Raw genomic sequence first — 24,392 nt, forward strand, 5'->3', positions numbered from 1 at the left:
ATCAGTAGATCTGTACATATATGTATATATTTTTGGAACATATATGTGTGTATATATTTGTTTTAAAATCAAATTTTTAGATTTATTTGTATTATGATACTTTATTTAATAAATAGAGAACTAAAATATAGAGTATTAACAAAGAACATTATAGATTTGTTATTCATATTGCTATGCATAAAATGGTATTTATAATGTGTTGTAAAAAATATATTTATAACGGAATGAAAAAGATTATAAATTAATATAGAACATTCTTCTTAAAAAAAAAGAGAGAACATCGTAGATATGCTGCAGTCCTTGCGAAATGAAATGTGTATGGTATGCACGACCAAACGTGTGAATGAAAGGCCGCTTATTCTTTAAAACTGGTTCAGCAGAATATGAGCCTAGGCATGCTCCAAGCTGCTGGGGACATTTTATAATAAATAGGTCAAATGTTCTGACGAAATTTGATGTAAACCTGTAGTGACATGACACTTTCGCTGGAAGACTTTTCTCATAGTGCAATGCTGTGAGGGAAAGGCGTTACATCACGATTCAATGCTTTATTTCTGTGTAGGATTTTGCCATAAGAACGTTGATTTTGTTTGATTGAGTGTCAACCACACCATAGTTGGTACATATGGAAAATTGCAATTGCCAGAGAGCTAACAAATACATAAATTGTATCTTTTACACGGAGTTCATCACATGTATGATCGAAACAGTAACGACGTTAGACGAGATATTAGACTTTCAAATATTATTATACAATAACTTCTGTTAACTTATAGGCTGTAACTGTTTTTTTATATGGAATATGATGAATAATAGGAATGATTGTTTGTGGAATAGAAATAAATGAAATAATGGATGAAGTGGAATATTTTTTTTTCACGATAAGATACAAAGATAAATCTTAGTACGAATCGGCGAAAGCTGAGTTGCGAATGTCGATCCAGTGTCGCATACACGTGTTAACATATGAGAAAACACGCTTCCTTGTTCGAGCTTGTTTTGCCAGGAAGTCTGCTTTGGTGTTACTGAATCTGCTCTTGTAGGCCACTTGTCCATCTTGGTAGGATGTCTATAAAGTTTTAAACTCGTTAAGTTCAGCTGCAAAGGCCGGCCAGTCTTCAGCCGTAGCGATAATTTTGACTAGCTCTTGAGAGTCAGTAACAAAATAATTGCAGTAACACTGATGGCGAAGTAAACATTTCAAAGCTCATATCAAACGTAGTTCAGTATGAAGCGGTGAGATTTGTCTATGATAGCCTTGGAGCCCTAGGATATCTATTGAGCCGTCTTGTAACTGTAGGATCCATCCTACTCCACTCGTGGTTTCATCATTTTTCCACGATCCGTCCACCCTACATATGAATGTAAGTACCTCAGTCCATGGTGCTTTCGCCTGGATCGATCACTTCATTGGCCAAAAACCATGCATTACATTCACGTATCGCCAAAGCAATTGTGTCCATAGGTGAAAATTCACGTTCATTAAACAGTTTTCATTCCGGGCTTTCCATATATATCAAATAATCCAAGGGAAGACCCTGGTTAATTCCTCCATAGTTCCACCCGTATTGGATCTTGAAAGGAGGTAATCCATGTTGGTATAGAGATTTTCTGATGGGAAGACTCCCGGAGCCGAAGGAACCGTAGAGAGGGCCCAGCATTGCATAGCGGGAGGGCATGTAAAAATCGTATGGTTAATCGTTTCCTCAGCATAGCCACATCTTGGGCAGCTAGGATCATTCCTAATGTGTCTTTTGAAAAGTTTTTCATTGACTGAAATTGCCCCCGATAGGATCTGCCACATAAAATGGCAGATTATTTTCCGGTTTTGACTTTCCAAATTTTTTCCTTGAGCGGGTTGAGGGAAGGTAGATGGTTCCTAAATTCAGTATCCTCATCTGGTTTTGATCTTGCAAGCATGTAGCCTGACTTGACCGAATATTTCCTAGAAGTGGTTAGGTTCCAGCAATATCCATCCCGACTGGGATTTCTATTGAGATTTAAGCTTCGAACCAACGGTATGTCGTTGGGGTGGAGAAATTTCCTGAGTTTAGAATTGTCCCACTATTTTTTCACAGGATCGATTAGGTCAGACACTCTCGGGTTCGGATCATAACCAAGTGTTATCGTAGGAGGCATGGCGGTCTCATCCGGTATCCACGGGTCTTGCCAAACCAGTGTATATTCCCCTGTTCCTATTGTTCGTCTAAGACCTTTAGTGACAAGATCTTTTGCAGCCATAATGCTTCTCCAGCCATAGGATGGTCTTGAAGCTTTTGGTGCTTTGAAAGAATGTGAATTTCTAAAATACCTCCCTTTAAGGACTCTTGTAAGTAAAGAATTTGGGTTGTGTTCCAATCGCCAAAATTGTTTAGCTAATAAATCTATATTAAATTCTTCGAACGATCGGAACCCAATCCTCCTTCCTTTTTGGATGAAGTGGAATAAAAACTGACATTTATAATGAAATAATGAATTCCATGCATTCTATTGATTCACAAAGATTTTAACTCCTAAATAAAAGAAATAAATTTTACAAATGATTTATTTTTTTTGTTTTATTCCAAAAATGAATTATGTAGAATTGGTTTAAACAACTTTTTAGTGTGACTGGTAAATATTTTTTTAGAATTCAGTGGAATGATGCATTCCAAAACAATTTATTCTAAAAATGATATTTCAGTTACAGTCGTAGTATCGTAAACCTATGGAATTGTGCAGCCTAATTTTGATAGGAGATACAATCCACATATGAACTTTTTCTCCAAATATACAAATGATCTCAGCAATGGGACATATATCCGTGTGATCATGTATAATAAAATGCCTTTAAACTCTTTAACAAATAAAATGCCTTTAAACTCAAGTTGATTAGCAGCCTAAAACTCGTATGCCACAATACCACCATCGTATAGTATATAGTATATACAATAACTACAACTAATGCTTTTTATGATACGGTTCCTAACAATTTATAAAACATAATAATAGTCTTAAAATTTAGAAAACAATTTAATCATTTAGAAATGTTATTTAAAATATGTTAGAATGATTTTAAAGAGAGACAAGCAAACACCTAGGCCCCTGTTTCTAAACTAGCTGAATCTCATACACGCACATAAAGAAGTTCTGCATATCCTCTCTAATAATGTAATTAAGGGCAAAGGAGACACAGTTGCTAGAAAACCATACTCTCTTGTTTTTTACTGTGCAATTCTAGATTGTTGTGTTCCTCATTGGTTTGTTCTGATAGTTGAGAAGGAGAAACGAATCTTTTATCTTGATTGTTTGATGAAAAATATATTTTTAACTAACCAAAATGCTTAATGAGTGTGAAGAGTTTTTTTTTGGGGGGGGGGGGGGGGGGGGGGGGGGGGTATTATTTGAATAATTTAGTAAGGAATGTAATTTTGTTGGGGGTTTGTCTATCTCTTCAATCCGTTTTTTATAGGAATGATTCTTGAGAACAACTATTACTCATCATTATAAGTAATGAAATGTTCTTAAGATTATATTCACACATACATGATTTTTATAGAGAGTGAACAAACTGCATATATATAATATAATATATCTACTACAAAACACAAACGAACACAATATTCATAGAGAGAGTTACATGATGGGTTACTTTGTCATGGACCTTTAACATATTTAGGTACTTTACACTTGAGGTGTACTATTTGACTTACTTTTGATTTTTCACTTCCATAAATACCCTTCTCGTGAACGAATTTTTACTAAATGTTACGTTTACTTTTCAACCAAATCTCACAGTCTGTTCAAGTTTAAAGTATGAAAGCGACCATACTTGCATTATTCCTCTGCTTGCAATAAATTATTAGGTTTATTAATAAATATGAGATATGTTGTGAACCATCAGATTAAGTTATTTTAAAACGAATCGGATGGTTGGTGTTACATCAAGTAGAAACCTACTATCTAAAAGTGATAACTTAGATGAAGTAATTGCTGGCTTTCTTTCTCGTTGGGAAAGAACACAATATCTGTTCAGTGAAGGTGTGGTAAGGATTCGAAACCTAGATTCAACATAAACTGGTATCTCTAAGTGATTGTGCTATTGGTCTCTGACTATTCCTTGCTCGGTGTGCAGGTCCGCATGGTCAAGAGATGGAAAGTGTGGTTGGGCGAGTTGTGGTCAGCGGACATGTTTGCAGCGGAGGCCTGTCCAGGAGAGTTGTGTTGTGTAGAAGTGTGGTTGGGTGAAGTGTGGGTGGGAGAATCGTGGTCGGGTGAAAAATGTATCGGGTATGCGGAGGGCTGACACACTGGGTTGTATGCAGTGATCGGATGATCGCTGGTGATGATTTCGTCTGGGTGGTCAAGCAAGATGTGGTCGGTGGTTAGTAGGCTAGACCGAGGGTTGTTTGAAAACTGCTCAGCGTTGAACTAGCTGCTAAGTGGAGAAGTAGGTTCGATATCCTGAATTGAGTTCTTGATGTGGTCAGGGTTTTCTGGGTGAGTAGAAGTGGTATCCTGCAAACAATACATCGTATCTTGACGAAAACTTTCTCCGGTTTCTGCATAACCATAGAAGGAGATCTAGTTGTCAACAATAGCCATAATCATGGGATGAGGAAATTAAAATCAAGTAAGAGAGGTCATACTCTTCATTATGATTTATATAATCAACGATTAACACCGGTGAAACATTGACAGGAGATTGTGTTTTCGTCGAGAAGGAGGAGGTGGCTGCCTTCGTAATTCCGCTAGAACAATAAAATGAAGGGGATCTAGGTCAGAGAATGAGATGTTGGGTCACGATAAAAGAAAAATAAAGAGAAAGAAAAGGTAACTAAATAATTTCTAGTTTCGGGGGTAAATAAGACAATAGCACATAAGAAAGTATATCACATGGAGAAAGTATGTTAGAATGTTATGGAGAAAAGATAAAGTATGCTAGAGCGTAAATTTTTCATATTCATACGCAGTAAGTATACATGCCTTATCACCACTACCTTATTTATATAACACCCATATGTATCAAAAGCCGAGAGTAGCAAAGTTGAAGAACATATCCGACACAAGTTACCACTTTGGGGTTCATTTTGGTTTCTTATGTGTGTCTGTTTGGGACCTAAGCTGCCATGTGGAAGTGGACCGGGATTAGAAAAACCTTCTCTGTAATCTGGGTTAGGGTTCCAAAACCCGTAATCGCCATATAACTTTGACAAAAAGCTCATGGATTTCACCTTATAGGATAATAGGAAGATTCCAAATCTTGGGATGGAGACTTGTTAGTCGATATAGTGGGTTTTGTCATGACGGTAGAGATGATGACAATAGCAAAGGTAGTTATGAGAAACATAGACATGCTAGAAACACGAGGAACCATCATCAAGACTCCTAGGATGTGCGATGTTCCTGCCTTTTTTGGGCTATTTAAAACCAGATTGGATAGCGGATTACAGCCCATGTCTTCTTTTAATATCATACAGTTAACTTGTTTTGTATCAAAGGTATAATGTAATGAAGAGAGGGCTTTTCAGGAGTCAATAGCTGGTTTGGTTATCACGTCATATGTACACTTGGCAAAGCAATCGCGTCGGTTATTAAACTCTTCGAAGTGACTTAGGGATAGATTTGTTTTCACGTTCTTTTTTCTAGTTTGTCTGGAAAATAGAACTCAGCCACGCATGACTCATCACTTGCGATGGACCCAACCAATGCTGAAACCTAAATATTTAACGCATATAATTCATCAGTTGCGAAAGACCCAACTAAAGACCGGGTTGGATTTTTTTCTTTAACTCATCATCTATTTGAAATATCCATCCTTTCATATTGTCTTTGAACACATCAGTCAACAATCCTAGTGGTTGGTGATCCAACAGCAAGTAGACTAACCAAAGCTCTATAGTTCAATTTTTGCATGGTACCAAACTACCAACCCGCAGGGATGGCATCAATAATCGGTGTTACCGCGGTCAGTTTGGTACTGGGCTGGATTTTATACTATGGCAAACCAGCTTGGATTCATATAAAGGTCAATTCTCATCTCGTCAAACCTGGGAACAAATCAGAACACATTCGCCAAATTGCCTCATGGTTCCGTTTGCTTTTGGTTTTGACAAGCGGTACTTTCATATATAGCTGTTCGGCCTGATATGAAGGATCGGCTAGCAACAAGGGAGTCATTCTCAAAATTGTCTCCTTTGCGGAAAACCTAATTAAAGAGACGTGTGGTCATCTTTTTCTGCATGTGGATCCTAAAACCTACATTAGAAATTTGATAATGTTTGCTTTTAAAATTAGGGTAAAAAAACTTGCAAACAATAATATCCTTATAACATTAATGTAATTAGATTCAGTAGACGAAAATGGACTATATATTAATGTCAAAGAGTTTACAAGTTTTTATGAACAAGAATGAGACTAAAACTAATGAAGAACAAGGTGTAAACGAGGTCGAAGTGTTTAGGCAGTAAGAGCTCGAGGTCATAGATGTGTATGTGTAAGCTGGAATGTGTGTCCCTCCTCTCATGTTCTCCACTCCTTTTATCTCGTTCCGAACTTTCGATATCTCCTCTTTTTGATAACTTTTAAAAAAAACTTCTCATCTTGATAACTTGATTGCAGAAATCTCTTGGGATTTCTCCTGACTTGGTCGAGATCGAGCTCGAAGTTCACTGTCGACCTCGAGCTAGCTTGTTACTTTTCTTCGGCCCATGAGTTTGTGTCGAGTTGTAACCATTCTTTGGCTGGAGTGACTGCTAGATTAGGAACCAACACTGCCTTTTCTCTTATATAGTTTGGTAGAACCTCTTTGGCAAGGTCTTGTGTATCACCATGACGCCGAGACTGGTTAGACACGCTCCGCTACCTCATGACTTGATCTTTCCCAGTCCGGGCAAGCGATTATGTTCTCACAAATTGACTTTTCAATGGCAGTCTGCGATTTTTGGAAAGAGAGAAATGAGGGGTGACGTCATAAAGAATATCACCACTACATTCCACTTATTGGGTGTCATCAATAAGAATCTTCGTGATCGCGCGTATACAAGCCTTGACCGTGTCATCGAATACAATATACATACTGTACGTATGTCCTAGGAAAAAATGCAGTAGAGGTCAAGAAAGAGATTTAAACTACTTTAACATATATAAAACAGACACATGAAAATTTATCTCTAGCTTCGACTCATTTCATACATGTTATTTAGATCGCAAGCAAGAGTAATATATATTTATTTAATAAGAGATTAAGATGTTAGAATATATATTGATGTTGCAAGTATATTTGATTGTTATAGGAAAGCTGTAGCAAAACGATCTCACTTTTCTTATACCAAAAATTTTAGACTTTTAAACCTAGATAGTATATTAAAAATTCAAAAAAGTTATTCATCCATAGACCCACATTTATATACACGGTGGCGCATCATTATCACGATTTAAATAAAAAAACATTTGGACCACGTACTATTCCGAATCGGATATGTACTTACGTCATACGCGTTAAATGTTTTTTTTTTCTAGTCAGAACATTTTAACTTTTTAAGGTTAATGGTTCAGAGAGGGGACAAAGGAGTGGGTTTATACATGAATGAAACATCACCATTGTGATAAAGGAATATTAACAAGTCATAAACTTAGAAGTATAACGTAACCATTGGGGAAAAATACAAAGGATGAGACTTTGGATATTCTCTGGTGGTCAAGATGGGAACAATTGAGACATTTGGATCTGAATGTCTCCCTCAGTTGACTAAATCTCATTATTAATTTTGACCAAATCTCATTTACTAGGCGCGTACTATAAATCTCAAGCTAAAATCATTTATAAATCACAACACATGTCAAAATTATCATGATTTCTGAAACTAACTTATGTATGGTTCTTTTTGTAAACATCATTTTCCTGTTATAGAACATTGACATTAAAGCATTAATACTCTAGAATAGAGTAAATTTTGAAGCTTGACCAGAAAATATTCAAACATAGCATTCACAAAATTTTCCTATAAAATAACTTTCTCTATTCATTTAATTCTTTTTAAAAATCAGGCTATAAGATTAATGTATTTTATGTATTTGATTTGATTTTTAAAAATAAATAAAAGTTTTTGAAAATATTAATAAGAATAATAATAATTTAAATGAAGGTGTACAGAACAATATATCCGAACAACTATCTTATGGAGCTAACAATCATAAAAATATAATATCACTAGTTTATTTGTGAACATAAATCATAGCCCTGCCCACTAAAGAAAAAATAAAACATTCGCTTATGGCATCATATTATATAAACAAATTAGTGAATTCCAAAATTATTTTTCCATTTTATATAGTTTTATATGCAACTCCTTCTAAAAATTCTGCTTTTTATTCAACTTATATTTAATTAGAGAAATGTGCTATTTTATTTATAGAAACTAGACTTATTTTTTTCTTACGTATTGTTGTTGAAATAAATGAATAATTAGACATTTGTGAACTAAACTAAAATTTTTGTAGTTTAAAAAAATAGGTTTGAACTTGTGGATTATATTATTTTTGTTTAGGACATCCAAAACGGTTGTCAGGGATGATATATAATGGTAACCAAAAGAATGATGAGGAATACTATATTCCTTAATATTCTTTAAAAAAATTATCATTTATGAGGCATAATTTTTCCTTTTCATTTTCTCTCGTTACTGTGTTTGTAGAAAATTATAAAATAATTTTTTTTTTATTAGTTTTGATAAGAATCATTACTAAAATTTTATTTCTACCCATTTTTTTATCTGTTCTCAATATTCATATGATGGTTACCGTTACTTTCATAGTGTAAAACTGGTAAAATAAATAAAACGCGCAAGAATTTAAAATTAAATAATGTAAAATATGGTGTAAAGCGAAAATTCTGGTAATTATACAAAATTATGTAATGAAAAGAAATCTGAATCTCAAATAGACGTTTCGACCAAAAAAATTCTTCAAAGGATCAAGGATGTCCGAAAAAAAAAGACGTCAAAGATGCCATTGAAAATCTCACACCAGATCCACGACAGTCAAAAGCGGGTTTTCTAGTATCATTGGTCTCGATGCTCATCAGACGTCTATCAAATATCAAAACTACAACGGGTCGAACTCCACCAGCAACTTTGATTACGCTATATCCAAAACCCATAACCATGAATAAATATTCCAGAATAATATGTACTAGGTGATTTTCCCGTGCTCATGCACGGATATAAATATTTATAAAATAAATATACTATAATAATTGATTGCTATTTACTTATAATTTTTAAGTATTTTATAATTTGTACGCATCATTTATATTAATAATATTATATTACTTTAATTATACATATGATTTTATAAATGTTATATCTAATCGGTTTTGTTATTTTCACCGTCTATTAGTTATTATCTGAGTTCAAGTGTAATATTTTTTATTCTATATATCAAAAAATTTTTGATTAATTTCTTATTTGCATTTAGGTTGTTGTTGTCTTAGAAAAGTAAATATATTTTATAAAAATTATGTATAATTTAAGATATACTGTGCTTAGAATGAAATAAAAAAAAGATACTAAAGTATCTGATTCCAAATTACATAAATTAATATAACAATAATATTATGAATATTTTTCAAAAAAAAAACTAAATTGTAACAGTTGGTTAATATTTTATATTCATTTTTAATATGTTTTGAGTTGTCCTATGATTTACATTTATAGAATAAATTACAATTCTTATAAAATTATATATTCTTATTGTAATTAAATCTTTGATTTTAGATATAATTTGGATTAGTCGAGTCACTCATGTTGTGAATATATTGAGTTACATATATTCTTTCAAATTCAAAATGAGCAGTAAACAAAATTGTGATTGTATTTGAAAATATTATTATATAAGTAGAATATAATTTATTGATATATTTTTTATATAACTGAAAGATATTATAATCAACTAAATATATAAAAAATAAATAAAACATTTCAATATTACTAATTATAAACTATTTTGCCAATTAAACATATATCAGTATATATTACTTAATTATCTTATGTAATCATCTATGAAAATATGTAGATATATAAAAATATTTTTACTACTTTTAATTTTTCTGTATTTTTTAAAATTATGTTTTAAAAGAAATAATATGTTTCTAATATCAAGATTATCTGTAAATTGTTTTTAATGAAATCACATTATATACAAATTTATATTTTTCATCTAAGAAAATATAGATATAAAGAAAGTTTTTTATTACTTCAAAAGTATATTTTATGTTATTTAAAAATATTTTTAGATGTAATATTACTATTTTGTTAACTTTTCCTTTTTATGAAATCATATTATATATACATATATTTTTCGTTTTTCAATTTTTTTTTACTTTATAAATTTTTTCTTTTTTATTGTATATGTTTTTGGAAAATTTTAAAAAGTAAACTAAATAAAAAATAAGTAATAGTATTTTAAATTTAAATTAATTCATTAAAGGTATCAGTGTAATCAACCATCGTGAGAGTTAACGTGAGAGCGACACATAGGAAACTGACTTCGAATATAGTTTATTGATATTTTTTTATATAACTAAAAGATATTATAATCAACTAAATATATAAAAAATAAATAAAACATTTCAATATTACTAATTATAAACTATTTTGCCAATTAAACATATATCAGTATATATTACTTAATTATCTTATGTAATCATCTATGAAAATATGTAGATATATAAAAATATTTTTACTACTTTTAATTTTTCTGTATTTTTTAAAATTATGTTTTAAAAGAAATAATATTTTTCTAATATCAAGATTATCTGTAAATTGTTTTTAATGAAATCACATTATATACAAATTTATATTTTTCATCTAAGAAAATATAGATATAAAGAAAGTTTTTTTATTACTTCAAAAGTATATTTTATGTTATTTAAAAATATTTTTAAATGTAATATTACTATTTTGTTAACTTTTCCTTTTTATGAAATCATATTATATATACATATATTTTTCGTTTTTCAATTTTTTTTTTACTTTATAAAATTTTTCTTTTTTTATTGTATATGTTTTTGGAAAATTTTAAAAAGTAAACTAAATAAAAAATAAGTAATAGTATTTTAAATTTAAATTAATTCATTAAGGGTATCAGTGTAATCAACCATCGTGAGAGTTAACATGAGAGCGACACATAGGAAACTGACTTCTCAAATAATATTATAGAGATTTTAGTGACTTAATAATTGACTAGACTATGGTGGTGGCCTTAAAGTTATATAATACTAGCTGATTTTTACGTGCTCATCTGTGGATATAATATTTAGAAAGTAAATACATTATAATAATTTATGAATATTTTGTTTTTAATTTTAGTTATTCTGTTATTTATGTTTTATTAATATGCATAGTTTATTTAAATAATATTTTGTTATTTTAGTTAGACGTATAATTTTAGATATAAAATATCTCATTATCATTTGGATATATTAGATAACATTTACTTTTTTTTGATTCAACTATAATATTTTTTTATACAGATTTAAATTTTGATTTTTTTAATTTTTTCCATGTAGTTTCATTCTGGATTTAGATTTGTAAATATATTTTAGTAAGAATATGCATAATTTAATATATGTTGTTTTGAAAATCAAATGGTAAAAGTAAACTAAAGTGTTGATCAATTCAAAATTATATAAATAAATATAACAATGATAGTCTTTTGAAACCTTATGCATATATATATAAAAGTTACACAAAATACTTAATTGCAATATTTGGATAATATATTTATATTATTAGTTGAGAATTCATATTTATTTAGTAATATGTTAAGTCGTTATATAATTTATATGTATAAAATGTTACTATAAATAAAAATATATTATTTGTATATAAAATTTAGATTGGTCTAGTTACTCATTTTGTGGGTATATTGTGTTACATATATTTTAGCAAATTATAGTATAATTATTTTTAATCTAATTCAACCAAATCGTATTAACGCTATTCATTATATTAGTTTGGTTCTTTATTATAGATGTGTAAATATATTTTTGATTTCTTATTAATTTGGTATATGTTAATTTTCAAAAATAAAGTGATGATATGTACAAAACTGCAAAAAAAAAACATAACTGATATATTTTAAAAAAGGAAGATTATTTCTTTACTTTAATATTAAATTTATTTTTCTAAGCTTTCTTTTTTATGAAATCACATCATATATATAAAATATTTTTAAAAAAAATTTATAAATATTTTTTTATCATATATGTTATTTGAAAAATATAAAAGGGAACTTAAATAAAAAAAATTATCCACTCAAGACATCTTTTTATGTTGTAATAATTTGAAAATAGATTGATTAAAATAAAATGCTTAATACCTTTAAAATATATATTATGTTGTTTAAGATTATCTTTTAAGAGAGAATATTATTTCTTTACTTTAAAATCAAGATTATTTTGTAAATTTTTTTTTTATGAATTACAATATGTATAAAAGATATTTTCTTTGTTAAAATTTTGAAATTTTCTTTATACATAGGTGATCTGAAAAAAAAGAAAACTAAATCAAAAGAAAAATAAAACGAAATAAAAAATATATTTAATAATGATAATTAGATATATTTAATTTATTAAATGTATCATCGTAATCAACCACCATGAAAATTAACAGGAATGCGACACGTAGGAAACCGACTTCTCAAATAATATTATAGAGATATATACAATATATTTAAAAATTAAACCTAAAATTAGCATTACTTAAGCATATCACTTATTTTTAATTTTTAAAAATAATTAGAAAATTTTGTTATGTATTTCAAAGTTAAAAATTTTCTCGCATGGCATCTGGCATATAAAGAGTACAATTAAGAATTAAGAAGATTTAGCAATTATAAATAAATATATATATATATATATATATATTAATTATAATTAAGAATAATAAGATAAGCAATTGTATATATTATTTATTTTTTGAAATATACTATATTTATTCTGATATTGTATAAGTTTTTCAAATATATTGTTGATTTGATTAGCTTATTTGATTAGAATATGATTATCTTCTTATTAATATATTTAGAGAAAATTTCCGTAAATTGCTATCTAATTTTCCATCTCTTTAGTTATATTTTTCTATAAAATATTAAAGGTGTTTAAATCATTATAATAATTACTTCAATATTTTATTAGCTGAGCACATATTATTATACGCTATTATTACCTTATTATATGTAAATGTAAATTCGAAGGGTGCTTAGATGAAAGGCAATTGATTTCATGTACTGTAAATCATATACTTAGACATTTATTATAGAAAAATATTTTTAAACCATAATGTCATTTATAAATGGTGGATGACAATACTGTGGTCTTATGTTTAGGGAGACTACAGTGTTAAATCCAGAATTCTGTAAAAAGTGATTTTTAAACAAAATCCAAATTAAGATAAGCTACAGCGTTTCAATTTCTTATCAATGTAGTAAAACTGAAATTAGTAGACAATATTCCATCTGTTCCGGAATACAAAATATTTAATTTTTTTTTAATGTTCTAGTATATAAGATGCTTTTATATTTATAGGTAATTTTAAGGTTATCAAAAATTGTATAGTTTATCAAATTTAATAGTTTTATTTTGTAATTAATTAATAATTAATAATTTATAATTTTAGTGATATTTTATAAGTAAAAAGTAACTTTTTTAATAAATGTGTTTTTGTGTAAAATGTCTTATATTTAAGAACGGATGGAGTATTATTATATCGGGTTATGAAGTTACAAATTAAATTAGACTTAATTTCAATAAACCAAAATATAATATATCTTTTTGGCAATAAATAAAATATATCTATAGGAAAATAAAAATTATAACTGATTTGGCAGTTGTGTCTATTTGTTGTTTTATCAATAGAGGAAGAAAATATAGACAGTGATGTGCGCCGCAGCAAAACGACACGTACCAAAGTAAACGCGTGGTCTTCTCTCTGACTTATGCCCGCACGAAATTTATTAGAAAAAGCCATTATAAGTAGTCAAACAATTAAAGACATTTAAAGAAAAGAATCCGTAAAAGTAGCAAAAAGACCAAAAAACAAGATGCCACGAAATTGCTAATAATTACGAAATACTACAACTTCTTCAGACTCCTCATAACTTGTCTGTATAAATACGAACACTCTCTTCTCATAAACTCCACAAAAACAAGTTCTCGTACTTTGCTTAACAAAAAAAAAAGAGTCTTTTTGTTTTGTCTAAATGGCGCCGACAGTAAAAACGGCGGCCGTTAAAACCAACGTCGGCGAAAAGAAAGAGCACCATTACCGAGGAGTGAGAAAGAGGCCATGGGGTCGTTACGCCGCCGAGATCAGAGATCCGGTGAAGAAGGTTCGAGTCTGGCTCGGCTCTTTCGACACTGCCGAAGAGGCGGCTCGTGCCTACGACAAAGCCAATCTCAATTTTCGCGGCGCAAAAGCCAAAACCAATTTTGCTTATCCTGACTTCGTCCACGACGAGAGTGCGAGCCAAAGCAGGACCGTCGTATCATCGACGACGACGATGAGCGATCTCAATCTTGAAACCAGGTTCCCTTTCCCGAAGGTTCAGGTCAAGTCCGGGATGTTCTTTATCGAGACGTCAAGGAGCGAATCGGAAGGATCGTCTGTGGTGATGGATCGTAGTCCAGAGAGACCATCACGCCTCCCCTTGGATTTCGATCTCAATTTCCCTCCAATGCCTGAGACCTAATTCTTATTAATGGGATATCATTATGAACATGGGATTTTATAACTTTTAGATGAATTAAATGTTCTTAAATCCAAATCTAAAGATGTCGTATCTTCTTATTCATAAATGTTCTTCTTTTTTTGTCAGCAGAGAGTTAAAAAAGTATTTGTGTTCTCATCTGCTGTTGTTTATCATTAATTGCATATCTTTTGTATTTTCTGATCAACATAAATAAAACTTTGTTTTCTCATATCATTCAATCTTTTGCAAGAACACATATTAAGTAGTTATCTCTAATTTATTAGAAATTAGAAAAAGTCATCATGATATTAAGTCATTTATGACTTTTGAAAGAACACATATTAAGTAGTTATCATTCAATCATCTCTAATAGTTATCTCTATTTTCAATCTAAAAATAGAAAAAGATTTTCTCCAATGTATTTTACTTTAAAGGAATATTCCAAGTATAAATTTATGTTTATTTATCAATTTATTATACACAACCTATAACTTTAAACATGTTAAAATTCTTATCCTTTGTTTTATTTTGTAACATTAAACTAGCACAATTATGATATTATATATTAAGACTAAATGAATATTAAAAAATGAAAAATCAGTTACAAAAAAAACATTACAACAGTAAACTAACACAATTATAGTATTATTAATTTATTTAGGATTTATAAATATTTTAACAGTATAATTTGTTACCAAACAAAACCTATATTTTATCATGGACTTCTATTAAAATAAAATGCTTGAACCCATGGTAACTACCTATTACAATTTTTTTTGATAAAACCTATCAGCTGATCTTGTCGGCTCCGGGAGTGCTACAGAATGGATTGGCTATCATACTGTCTGACCCGAATTTGGTATACTTACCAACAAATGTTAGGGAGTTGACCGATCATCTGTTACGATCCACTATGTAAACTACTTGAGGCGAAACCCAAATCCAGACTGATCAGATAATGATAATTTAGTTAATCGAACCAAGGACTGATGTGAATACACACCAATCCCCAAAAGATTGCTACTAGGCTATCACCACTTGGTTAATTCCTTAGTACTTTCACGTGTTAAAAGTGATCTTTACATCTTTGTAAAGATTTTTACAAAAAAACATCTTTGTAAAGATCAGAACCTCGAATTCCTGTTTTATCTATTTACCTTAAATACGAGCTTCGTTGTTGATGTTTAGTACTATCAGATAAAGCCACAATCGAAGCAATCATACTAAACAGGTCACTAAAACAAGTTTCAAAGATAACAAAGACATTGACCAAAAAAAAAAAAAAAGCTAACAAAGACAAAAGGCAAAGCTACTCAAACAAATTTTTAAGAAATAAATCTTTGAATTTTGGTAATCGTTATGGATACTAACATAATCAATTAAAAAAAAAAGTGACTTAACCCTAGGATCACTGGTGTAGTCTAATACACACAAATCTTAACAAACATTAATTATTTTAGACATTGGTTTCCATTGGCTTAGCATACTAAGCACATTATGATAGTTATTGAACCATTTCATCAATCACATTCCTGACATGAAATCACGTAAATTCTAGATCCACATGATCAAAGCCAACCTAGCATTAAAAACATCTCATAAGTAAGAAATAACTATAATATCGCTCTAAGCATCATAAATCATCTCTTAGTCATTTTAATCTACCTAATTAAATATCTAGGATTGTCAACTCACTAATTAACCTGAAAACATAAATACGCATGAGGATACTTTGTTTAATAATGACAGAGAAGATGGAGAAAAGGATCTTAGGTTTGTACAATGGAGAAAAAGTTAACAAGATGAAATTCCATAAAACGTAGAGACAAATATCAAGGATCTTAGGTTTGTACAATGGATAAAACATAGCTAAGCCATTAGCTTAAACAAATATTTAAAGGGGTCTTAAAAATTAAGAGAATGGATCGAGCCAAAACACGAATCAAATCTACAAATATGGGTAATATAGAATGGTCACAATAGTCAGATTCAGATTACAACAGTCTCCATGTGATCGCCTAGGTTGGTCCGACACAATGTTCTTTGGGTGGTAGATGTCGCGACTGTGATCCTAGTAATCCAGCTCACTGTGGAGCAGTCATCCCATCGGTGTTCATAGACCTGCTGTGGAAGGTCAATGTAGCACCACATTAAATGTCTTTTATCTACTTATTATAATTATAAAAATTGTGTTAATATTTTGATGGCTTATAGTGGGTTTTCCAATATTTTTTTAAAAGTTATCTTTTTAATAAATTTCTAAGTATATGAATAACTTTACATGAAATCAATTGCTTTTCATCTAAACACCCTCTAAATGTATATCTGCAAATCACAATGTACTTAAAGTGTATAGTAAATATTTGTTTAGCTGATAAAAATATATAATTAATTATTATAATGATTTACACACTTATTTGCATTAATTTACTAAAACAAAAACAAAATCTATAGAAAAGATCAACTCTAATTATTTGCCACGTTGTGTCTGTTTGCAGTTTGCTTACCAATAGAGGAAGAAATAAATTTATTGGAAAAGCCATTATAAGCCACCAAAAAACATTAAATATAATTTTCTGCAAATATAAAATTAAAAAATAGACAAAAGACATTAAAAGTCATTCGAGAAAAAACCCCAATAAAAAGCATCTTCATTCACTGTATGTATATGTATATATATATACCTCTCTTCTCCCACAAACTTCACAAACGTAACCTCTCGAGTTCCTCCCTCTTGTAATAAATAAATAGTTTTCTTTTGTTTTGTCTAAATGGCGCCGCCGACGACAGGTAAAACGGCGGCCGTTAAAACAAACAACAGCGACGGCGGAAAGAAAGAAAACCGTTATAGAGGAGTGAGAAAGAGGCCACGGGGTCGTTACGCCGCGGAGATCAGAGATCCGGTGCAGAAGGCTCGAGTCTGGCTTGGCACTCCCGAAGCAGCGGCTCGTGCCTATGACAAAGCCGCTGTTGCTTTTCGCGGGGCAAAAGCCCAAACCAATTTCCCTCGACCTTCCTTGGTCGACAACGAGAGTCCGAACCAAAGCAGCACCGTCGGATCATCCTCGACGATCACCAATCTCAATCTTGACACCAGGTTCCCTTTCCCGAAGATTCAGGTCAAGTCTGGGATGATGGTGATCGAGGAGTCGGAAGCGTCATCTGTGGTGATGGACCGTAGTCCACAGAAACCATCACGCGTGCCCTTGGATTTCGATCTCAATTTCCCTCCAACGCCTGATAATTAATAATAGCATTGGACATTTATAATTTTTAGATGAAATTAATGTTCATAAATATCTGAATTGAATATTTGATAAACTGGAGATCATGAAGCTTGTAGTACATCATATATAAGTTGGTGCCTTCTTTTGTCAGCAGAAAGTTTGAAGAATCCCTTACTTATTAATACAGAAGCATTTTAATAGAGTAACCTTAATTTTGTAATTTATTCACAAGTTTGCCATTTTAGCTTACGTGGCATCACCATAATTCTTCTCAGCTCATCATTAAAATCACCCTCTAATTACTAGACATATTACATAAATTGCCATTGGTACCTTTCTAATACATATTATAATCTTATATGATACTACCATGAGCGGCTCATCTCTTTCTTTCGATCTAGGTTTGCCCTTCTTGGGCCTTTATGTTATATATTTTTGTTGTTGTTTTCTTTGGGTCTTTTTGGGCCTGGTTTGTACAGAAGTTTGGTTGATAAAACATCAGTTGACAAAAAAAAAATAACTAAAACGAGGACCCCTCATCATTTTCTTTCAAGTTTCTAATATCAACATTAACCAACATCATCAATTGCAAACAAAATTGATAATTTCGTACTTCATCAGGCTTCGTATAACATTTCCTTACTACTAAGTCTATTGTTTACCTATACCAAAAAAAAAGATTCAGTCAGAAACCAAGAAACAATGTTCAAATTTTTTTAGAAGGATATGCTTCCTCTGATGTGTCACTATTCCATCAAGTTACGTTATGTTTGTGATGTTTTATAAGAATTAAAATTTGAACTCACAAATTATGCATATATATATATATATATATATATATATATATCATGTAACTTGATGGTATATATATATATATATATCATATTTAACTGAATAGTTCATTTATATTTATCTACTTCTCTATACATATCTTATAGTTTTTTTATAACAGAAAAAAACTAAATTGTAATGATACGTATCTTATAGTTTAACAGGATAGCTGACAAAAAAAAAAAAGTTTAATAGGACAGTGTTATGATAAATGGTTAAAACTATACTGCAATAAAAATGATATGGACGGTCCTCTGTAAATATAAGTTTCATGATATACAACAAACGTTAGCAAAATTAGCGCTATGCAAATTTAGTTTCCATAATTCTAAATATATCTTGACCTTATAAAACTATAGAATTTATTGCATGATTCGTGATGTACAATTCAAATCTTTGACTCTTATTTGGGAATTGATTGCAATTATTTTACAAGTAAAATCTTACCTTAAAGAAAGTAATTCATTATGTTACAAAAAAAAGTAATTCATTCATAATGTGTTTACGATTTAGGTAAAAATTTTAACTACTTAATATTGAACTTGATCAAAGTCCATTATCAAGTTATAATGTACTTTTCAAGAAAACTTATAGTCCACTTAGTTAATCCAATTGAGTCCTTTTTAGTATGAAATTCACGTTTTGAATTGAAATAATCAAGTTAAAATATACTTTATATAACAAATTATATTTCATGTAATATTATCCCCTATATATTAATTGAAGAACATTACAACTTCTTTTTGTAGCCACGTGTCATCACTATGATGATTCCTAGAATCATTAGAGAAATAGTTTGGTCCATCTAATTATATAATAAAATTTTTATTAAACTAACATAAATTCATTATTAATGTTCTTTATTATTTTCTTAAATAAATGTTACGGAATTTTCTAATGTGGTTAAAGTATATATGAAAGTTAATAATTTTGAATAATAAAGATTTGATAAAGATTAGTACATCTTCTATCATATTTGTTTAATTTTAAACTATTAAAATATTAAACAACACATTAACCATATAATAAAAATTTAGATTTTTCTGTATATGTTATATTTTGAATTTTTAAAAACGATTATAAATTACTAAAACTGTTAAAAGTCTCATATTCAAATTTAGATTTTCTGTATATTTTATATTTTGAAATTAAAAATGACTATAAATTACTAAAACGGTTAAAAGTTTCACATTCAGATTTTGTGATTCATGATTTAAAAATTTTGTTATGACAAAATAAAAATGATTACAAAATCATATAAGTAAAAAGTATAATTTAATTAATTATTAATATTAGAAGATATATATATATATACCATATAAAATACATAAATATTTTAAAATATATCATTTTAATTTAAAATATATACCATATACAATACATAAATATTTTAATTTTGAAATTTACTTTGAAAATTTTTCTTGATAAAAGTTTTGAACAAACATTGACAACTTAATTTTTTTTAAATATAAATTACTACAACTATTAATCCCACAATGAAAATTTTGTTATCAGTATTTTAAAGTTTTTGCTATAAGAGATACAAATGATCAAAAAAACCATATGAGTATAAAGTATTATTTAATAGACATTAATATTAAAAATATACTATTTATGTTAATATCATTTAAATTTATTTATATATCCTATTAAATAGAAAAAAAATTGTTTGGATTAATAAAATTGATTTATATACTCGCACCAATTTAATTATGTATGTAATAATTACTGACTTTTAATTATTCAATATATATTTATTATTTTATAATATGTAACAATACATAATATGTAAAATTATGTTGATATATAATGTTTACCCCGCGCAAAGCGCGGGTCTTAACCTAGTAATTTTAGTATTATGTTCTCATCTGCTGTTGTTTATCATTAATTTAAACTCTTTTGTATTTTCTGATCAAAACTTAAATAATTACTTGTTTATAAGGCTTTCATATACACATATATATATTTTTTTTTTACATTTTGATACACTAAAAAGCAAAAAAAAAAAATACCATAAAAATAGAAAAGAAAAGATACATGGTCCAACTTAAAACTCTTAATGGGCTCCTGCTAAAATGTAAGAGCATGATTAATGGGGAATTCTTAGGGAGAAGTTTTTATCGGGATATAAGAAACTCTCTCTTAACTTTTAACTAAAAAAGCTAAGAACCGGCTCTTAAATTCCGCTAAGAATCTCTTCCTAAGAATTTCCCATTAATCATGCTTTAAGTGAACATAGCTCCTTGGAGTTCTGGATGTGGAAGAAGCTGTTCAAGTTGCGTCTGCTTGCTTTGATTCTAACAAAAGTGGAGATGGTAGTACAAACTTACTGGAGGTATAGGCACAAAGTTAGTGTACTGGTTCAGATAGAGGAAAAGATCCTTAGTCTATGGTCCAAGGGTCTCTCTTCAGTGGATGAAGATAGACTGTGGAAAACAGAGGTAGACGGGTTTAAAACCTGTTTCAATTAAAAACAGATATGGCTCATCACGTGACATCACTTTCCTCTAGTACTGTGGTGCAAGGGGGTTTGGTTCAATGGACCACAAAGTACACTTTTATCGCATGGATTGCAGTGCATGATCGTCTCTCCACAGGAAAAAGGCTTTTAAAATGGAATCTGCAAACTGATGCTCAATGTTTGTTGTGTAAGAATGCAATGAAATCAAGAGACCATCTTTGTTTCCTTTGCTCTTATACGAAGGTGGTATGAATGGGACTCTTAGGTAGGCTACTGGGAACTTGCTACTCTAATCAATGGAATCATATTCAACAGATTCTAGTGAATGGTTCTCGTGATGCAACAACAATGTTTCTGGTTTGGTATGTGTTCCAGTTGGCGGTGTACTCGGTTTGGAGCCAAAGGAATGCTCGTCAAGTGGGTGATAGGGAGCTGTCTTCAATGCAGCCGCTTCAATAATTGGATAAACAGATGAGGAATCTTATATCTACTCTACAAGGAGGACGATGCAAGAAACTAGGAGGGACAATGCAAGTGTGGTTTGGTATTAGATAAATCATTCTCTTGTTTTCAAACTATATATGTAATTTTTGTAAAAAAAAATTGATATAAATAAATTAACATTCACTAAAAAAAGGATTCTTAGAGCAGCATTAACCATAGAGCTTAGGAGGGTGCTTAAAAATTAAGAATAAAATAGTGTGTGGGTCTCACCATTTTCGAAAATAAAGGGGTTTCTGCTGCCTAAATAAGCAGCTATTTTGGGAAGTTTTTCAAATATTCGTGGGCTCCACTGACACGTGGCAGTCTGCGATTGGTGAGTTTTTATTTTTTTTTTAATAAGAGAAAAAAAAATAAAAAAAAAATAAAAAAATAAGCACCCCAAATGCTCTTATGGGTTTGAATAAAAAAGCTCCCAAAACAGAGTAGCCTAGCCTAATAAAAGGCCCAACTTGCTGCAGGAAAATCTTAATCGATTTTTTTTTAAAATAAATCGTTACCGAAAACTTACACCTATAACAAATACCACCAAATAACATAACTTTCAATTATCAAGACTAAAGAGAGAGAAAGAGAGAGTCGCGTGAAAGGAAGCACCAGCGTCCGGTGGCGCGTCCGAGCGCGTACGTACCGGCGCCGTTGGTGCCTTTCCTTTTCATTTCGCTTTAGTCTTTGTGTGTGTGATCCGATCTGACGTTTCTCTCCGACATGCTGGCGGATCTGGGTGAGGGTTTTGCTCCGGGAAGAGCTCGGCTCTCTGCAAATCTTCTTTCTCTGGATTCGCGGTGAGGGTGTAGGTTAGTCAGATCCCCAGTTCAGCGTTGTTTTTTGTTCCGGGATGTAGAGGCTCCTCCAGCTCTAGCATCGCCGTTAAAGATCCCGGGTTGTCGAGGCTTCTTCGGCTCTGTGGCGCCGGTTAAGTTTCCGGATCGTGGACAGTTCCATTGTTACCGGCTTTGTCTCCGGGAGGTAAAGGCCTCTTCTGCCTTGCGTCGCCGGCTTATGGCCCCTTAGTAGCGTTCTAGGGTTTGGTTCTGTTTTTTTCGTTTTTGTGTTTTATTAGTTAGTGGATTTGGTTCGGGTTTGTGTGGAGAGATCTTGTCGGAGGACGATGGAAGCTCTCCGGTGGAAAGGGTGATATTTGAGCGAAGCTCTCTCCTTGGTTTCTGTGTTGAACTATGGCGGATGAGATCTTGTTTACAATTGATTCTCTCCGAGATTAGACGCACTTGGGAGATTGGCGGTCGCGGTGAAGTCGGTGTGGAGTTTATGAGCTCCGGTGTGGCTCGGGGAATCGTTGGATGGTTCTCTGGTGATAGTCGAGGCGGAGGGGATGCTGCGGTTTCGCGATGAAGGCGGACGACATCTCTTTCTCCCTTGAGCCTAGGATTCTGTTTTGGGCCCGAGGTTTGTCTGTTGTTTTGAGTTGGGCCTTTAAGTTGTTTAGCCTTGTATGCTGTCTGGACCTTTTCACTTTTATTAAATAAAAACTTGATGGAAAAAAAAGAAAAAAAAAAAAAAACAAATACCACCAACACAACAACAAAATGTGAAGGGAAATCCAGGAAAAACCAAATCAAGATCACAACAGTATAACGTTCACTTGAGACTTTGAGAGCTTGAACCACCAAATACTGGAAGAAGACTATGTGTAGAAAGACTCTTTGAAAATGGTTAAAGAAGAGTGAGAATCGGGATCAGGTTGGATCTAACCATTGTTGTAGTCAACCATTATAGGAAACTTTTTTCAAGACTCACTGAGTCACTGTCGTCCTCAAAAACAGTATGCTTATTTATCGGCCTCAACAATTCAAGCGCCGTCAAACCTTCTCGCAACAACCACCACCAAACAACTCATTGCCTCTCCCCATCCACAGGCGAGGAAGCACCGATCACCGTAAGCGGTCACAAGTATGAGAAATAGGAATGAAACATCTGTGAGAAAACATGCATGATCCTTGCATCCCAACCACCACAAAAGTCAAAACAACTCTGGAGACATTAAGACACTCATGATCCACCACATTGATCTGCCATTTAGAACAATTCTAGCCCAAAGATAAAGCGCTAGCCGAAAGAAAGAAAGAAGAAAGAGGTGGTCCCCTCACAGTAATGGTATAGGTTACCAGAAACCGAAAAAAAAACAAAAAAAAGATTGACAGTAAAATCTATTTTATAGAGATGTGTGAGAAAAATAAAACAGTAGAAGGATGATTTCAGTTAACTGTTTTTGCATCAATTATTTAAAAGATTTTATACGTCGTTGTTTTTGAGTTATTAACATAAAAAGACACTTTCTGTCTTTTTATTACACCATTAGACAGATTTCACTACTGAGGTAGTTTGTGGAAGTAAAATAACAACACTAACCCTAACAACACTCACCTTTTGTGGATTGTGAAAAGCACACTATCTCTTTTATTCTTCTTTTATTTACAGCCATACTTTTTTTTATAAATAAAATTGTTTTCTTCTTCTTTATCTCTTTCATCATCTTCTTTTCTCTTTTCCTATGTCGATAAAGTGGTTATGGATCAAATTAAACTGATTTGAAACAAAGAAACAAAAATCTAAGCGTGCATACACCTCTCAAGTTCTGATGGTGGATTTTCTGAATCAAAGTCTTAATTCGTTGGTCTATC

At 31.0% G+C, this 24,392-nt stretch overlaps 2 protein-coding genes across 2 annotated transcripts; both read left to right on the plus strand.

The window, feature by feature from the left end:
* Positions 1-14,140: 14,140 nt before the first annotated feature.
* LOC106422025 (ethylene-responsive transcription factor 11) lies at positions 14,141-14,964 on the plus strand. The gene has a single exon (XM_013862850.3). The coding sequence runs from the start codon at positions 14,242-14,244 to the stop codon at positions 14,728-14,730; it is 489 nt and encodes a 162-aa protein (XP_013718304.1). The 5' UTR covers positions 14,141-14,241; the 3' UTR covers positions 14,731-14,964.
* A 238-nt stretch (positions 14,965-15,202) lies between these two features.
* On the plus strand, positions 15,203-18,641 carry LOC106422056 (ethylene-responsive transcription factor 11). Its single transcript, XM_048740114.1, has one exon. It carries the CDS (start codon positions 17,502-17,504, stop codon positions 17,976-17,978), a length of 477 nt encoding a protein of 158 aa, XP_048596071.1. The 5' UTR covers positions 15,203-17,501; the 3' UTR covers positions 17,979-18,641.
* The last annotated feature ends 5,751 nt before the right edge of the window (positions 18,642-24,392 follow it).

Source organism: Brassica napus, chromosome A9 (assembly GCF_020379485.1).
Source record: "Brassica napus cultivar Da-Ae chromosome A9, Da-Ae, whole genome shotgun sequence".
In the NCBI taxonomy this organism is placed as follows: Eukaryota; Viridiplantae; Streptophyta; class Magnoliopsida; order Brassicales; family Brassicaceae; genus Brassica; species Brassica napus.

What these genes read in the sequence shown, in the direction of transcription:
- LOC106422025 (XM_013862850.3), top strand. Translation starts at nt 14,242, where the DNA reads ATGGCGCCGACAGTAAAAACGGCGGCCGTTAAAACCAACGTCGGCGAA.
- LOC106422056 (XM_048740114.1), top strand. Translation starts at nt 17,502, where the DNA reads ATGGCGCCGCCGACGACAGGTAAAACGGCGGCCGTTAAAACAAACAAC.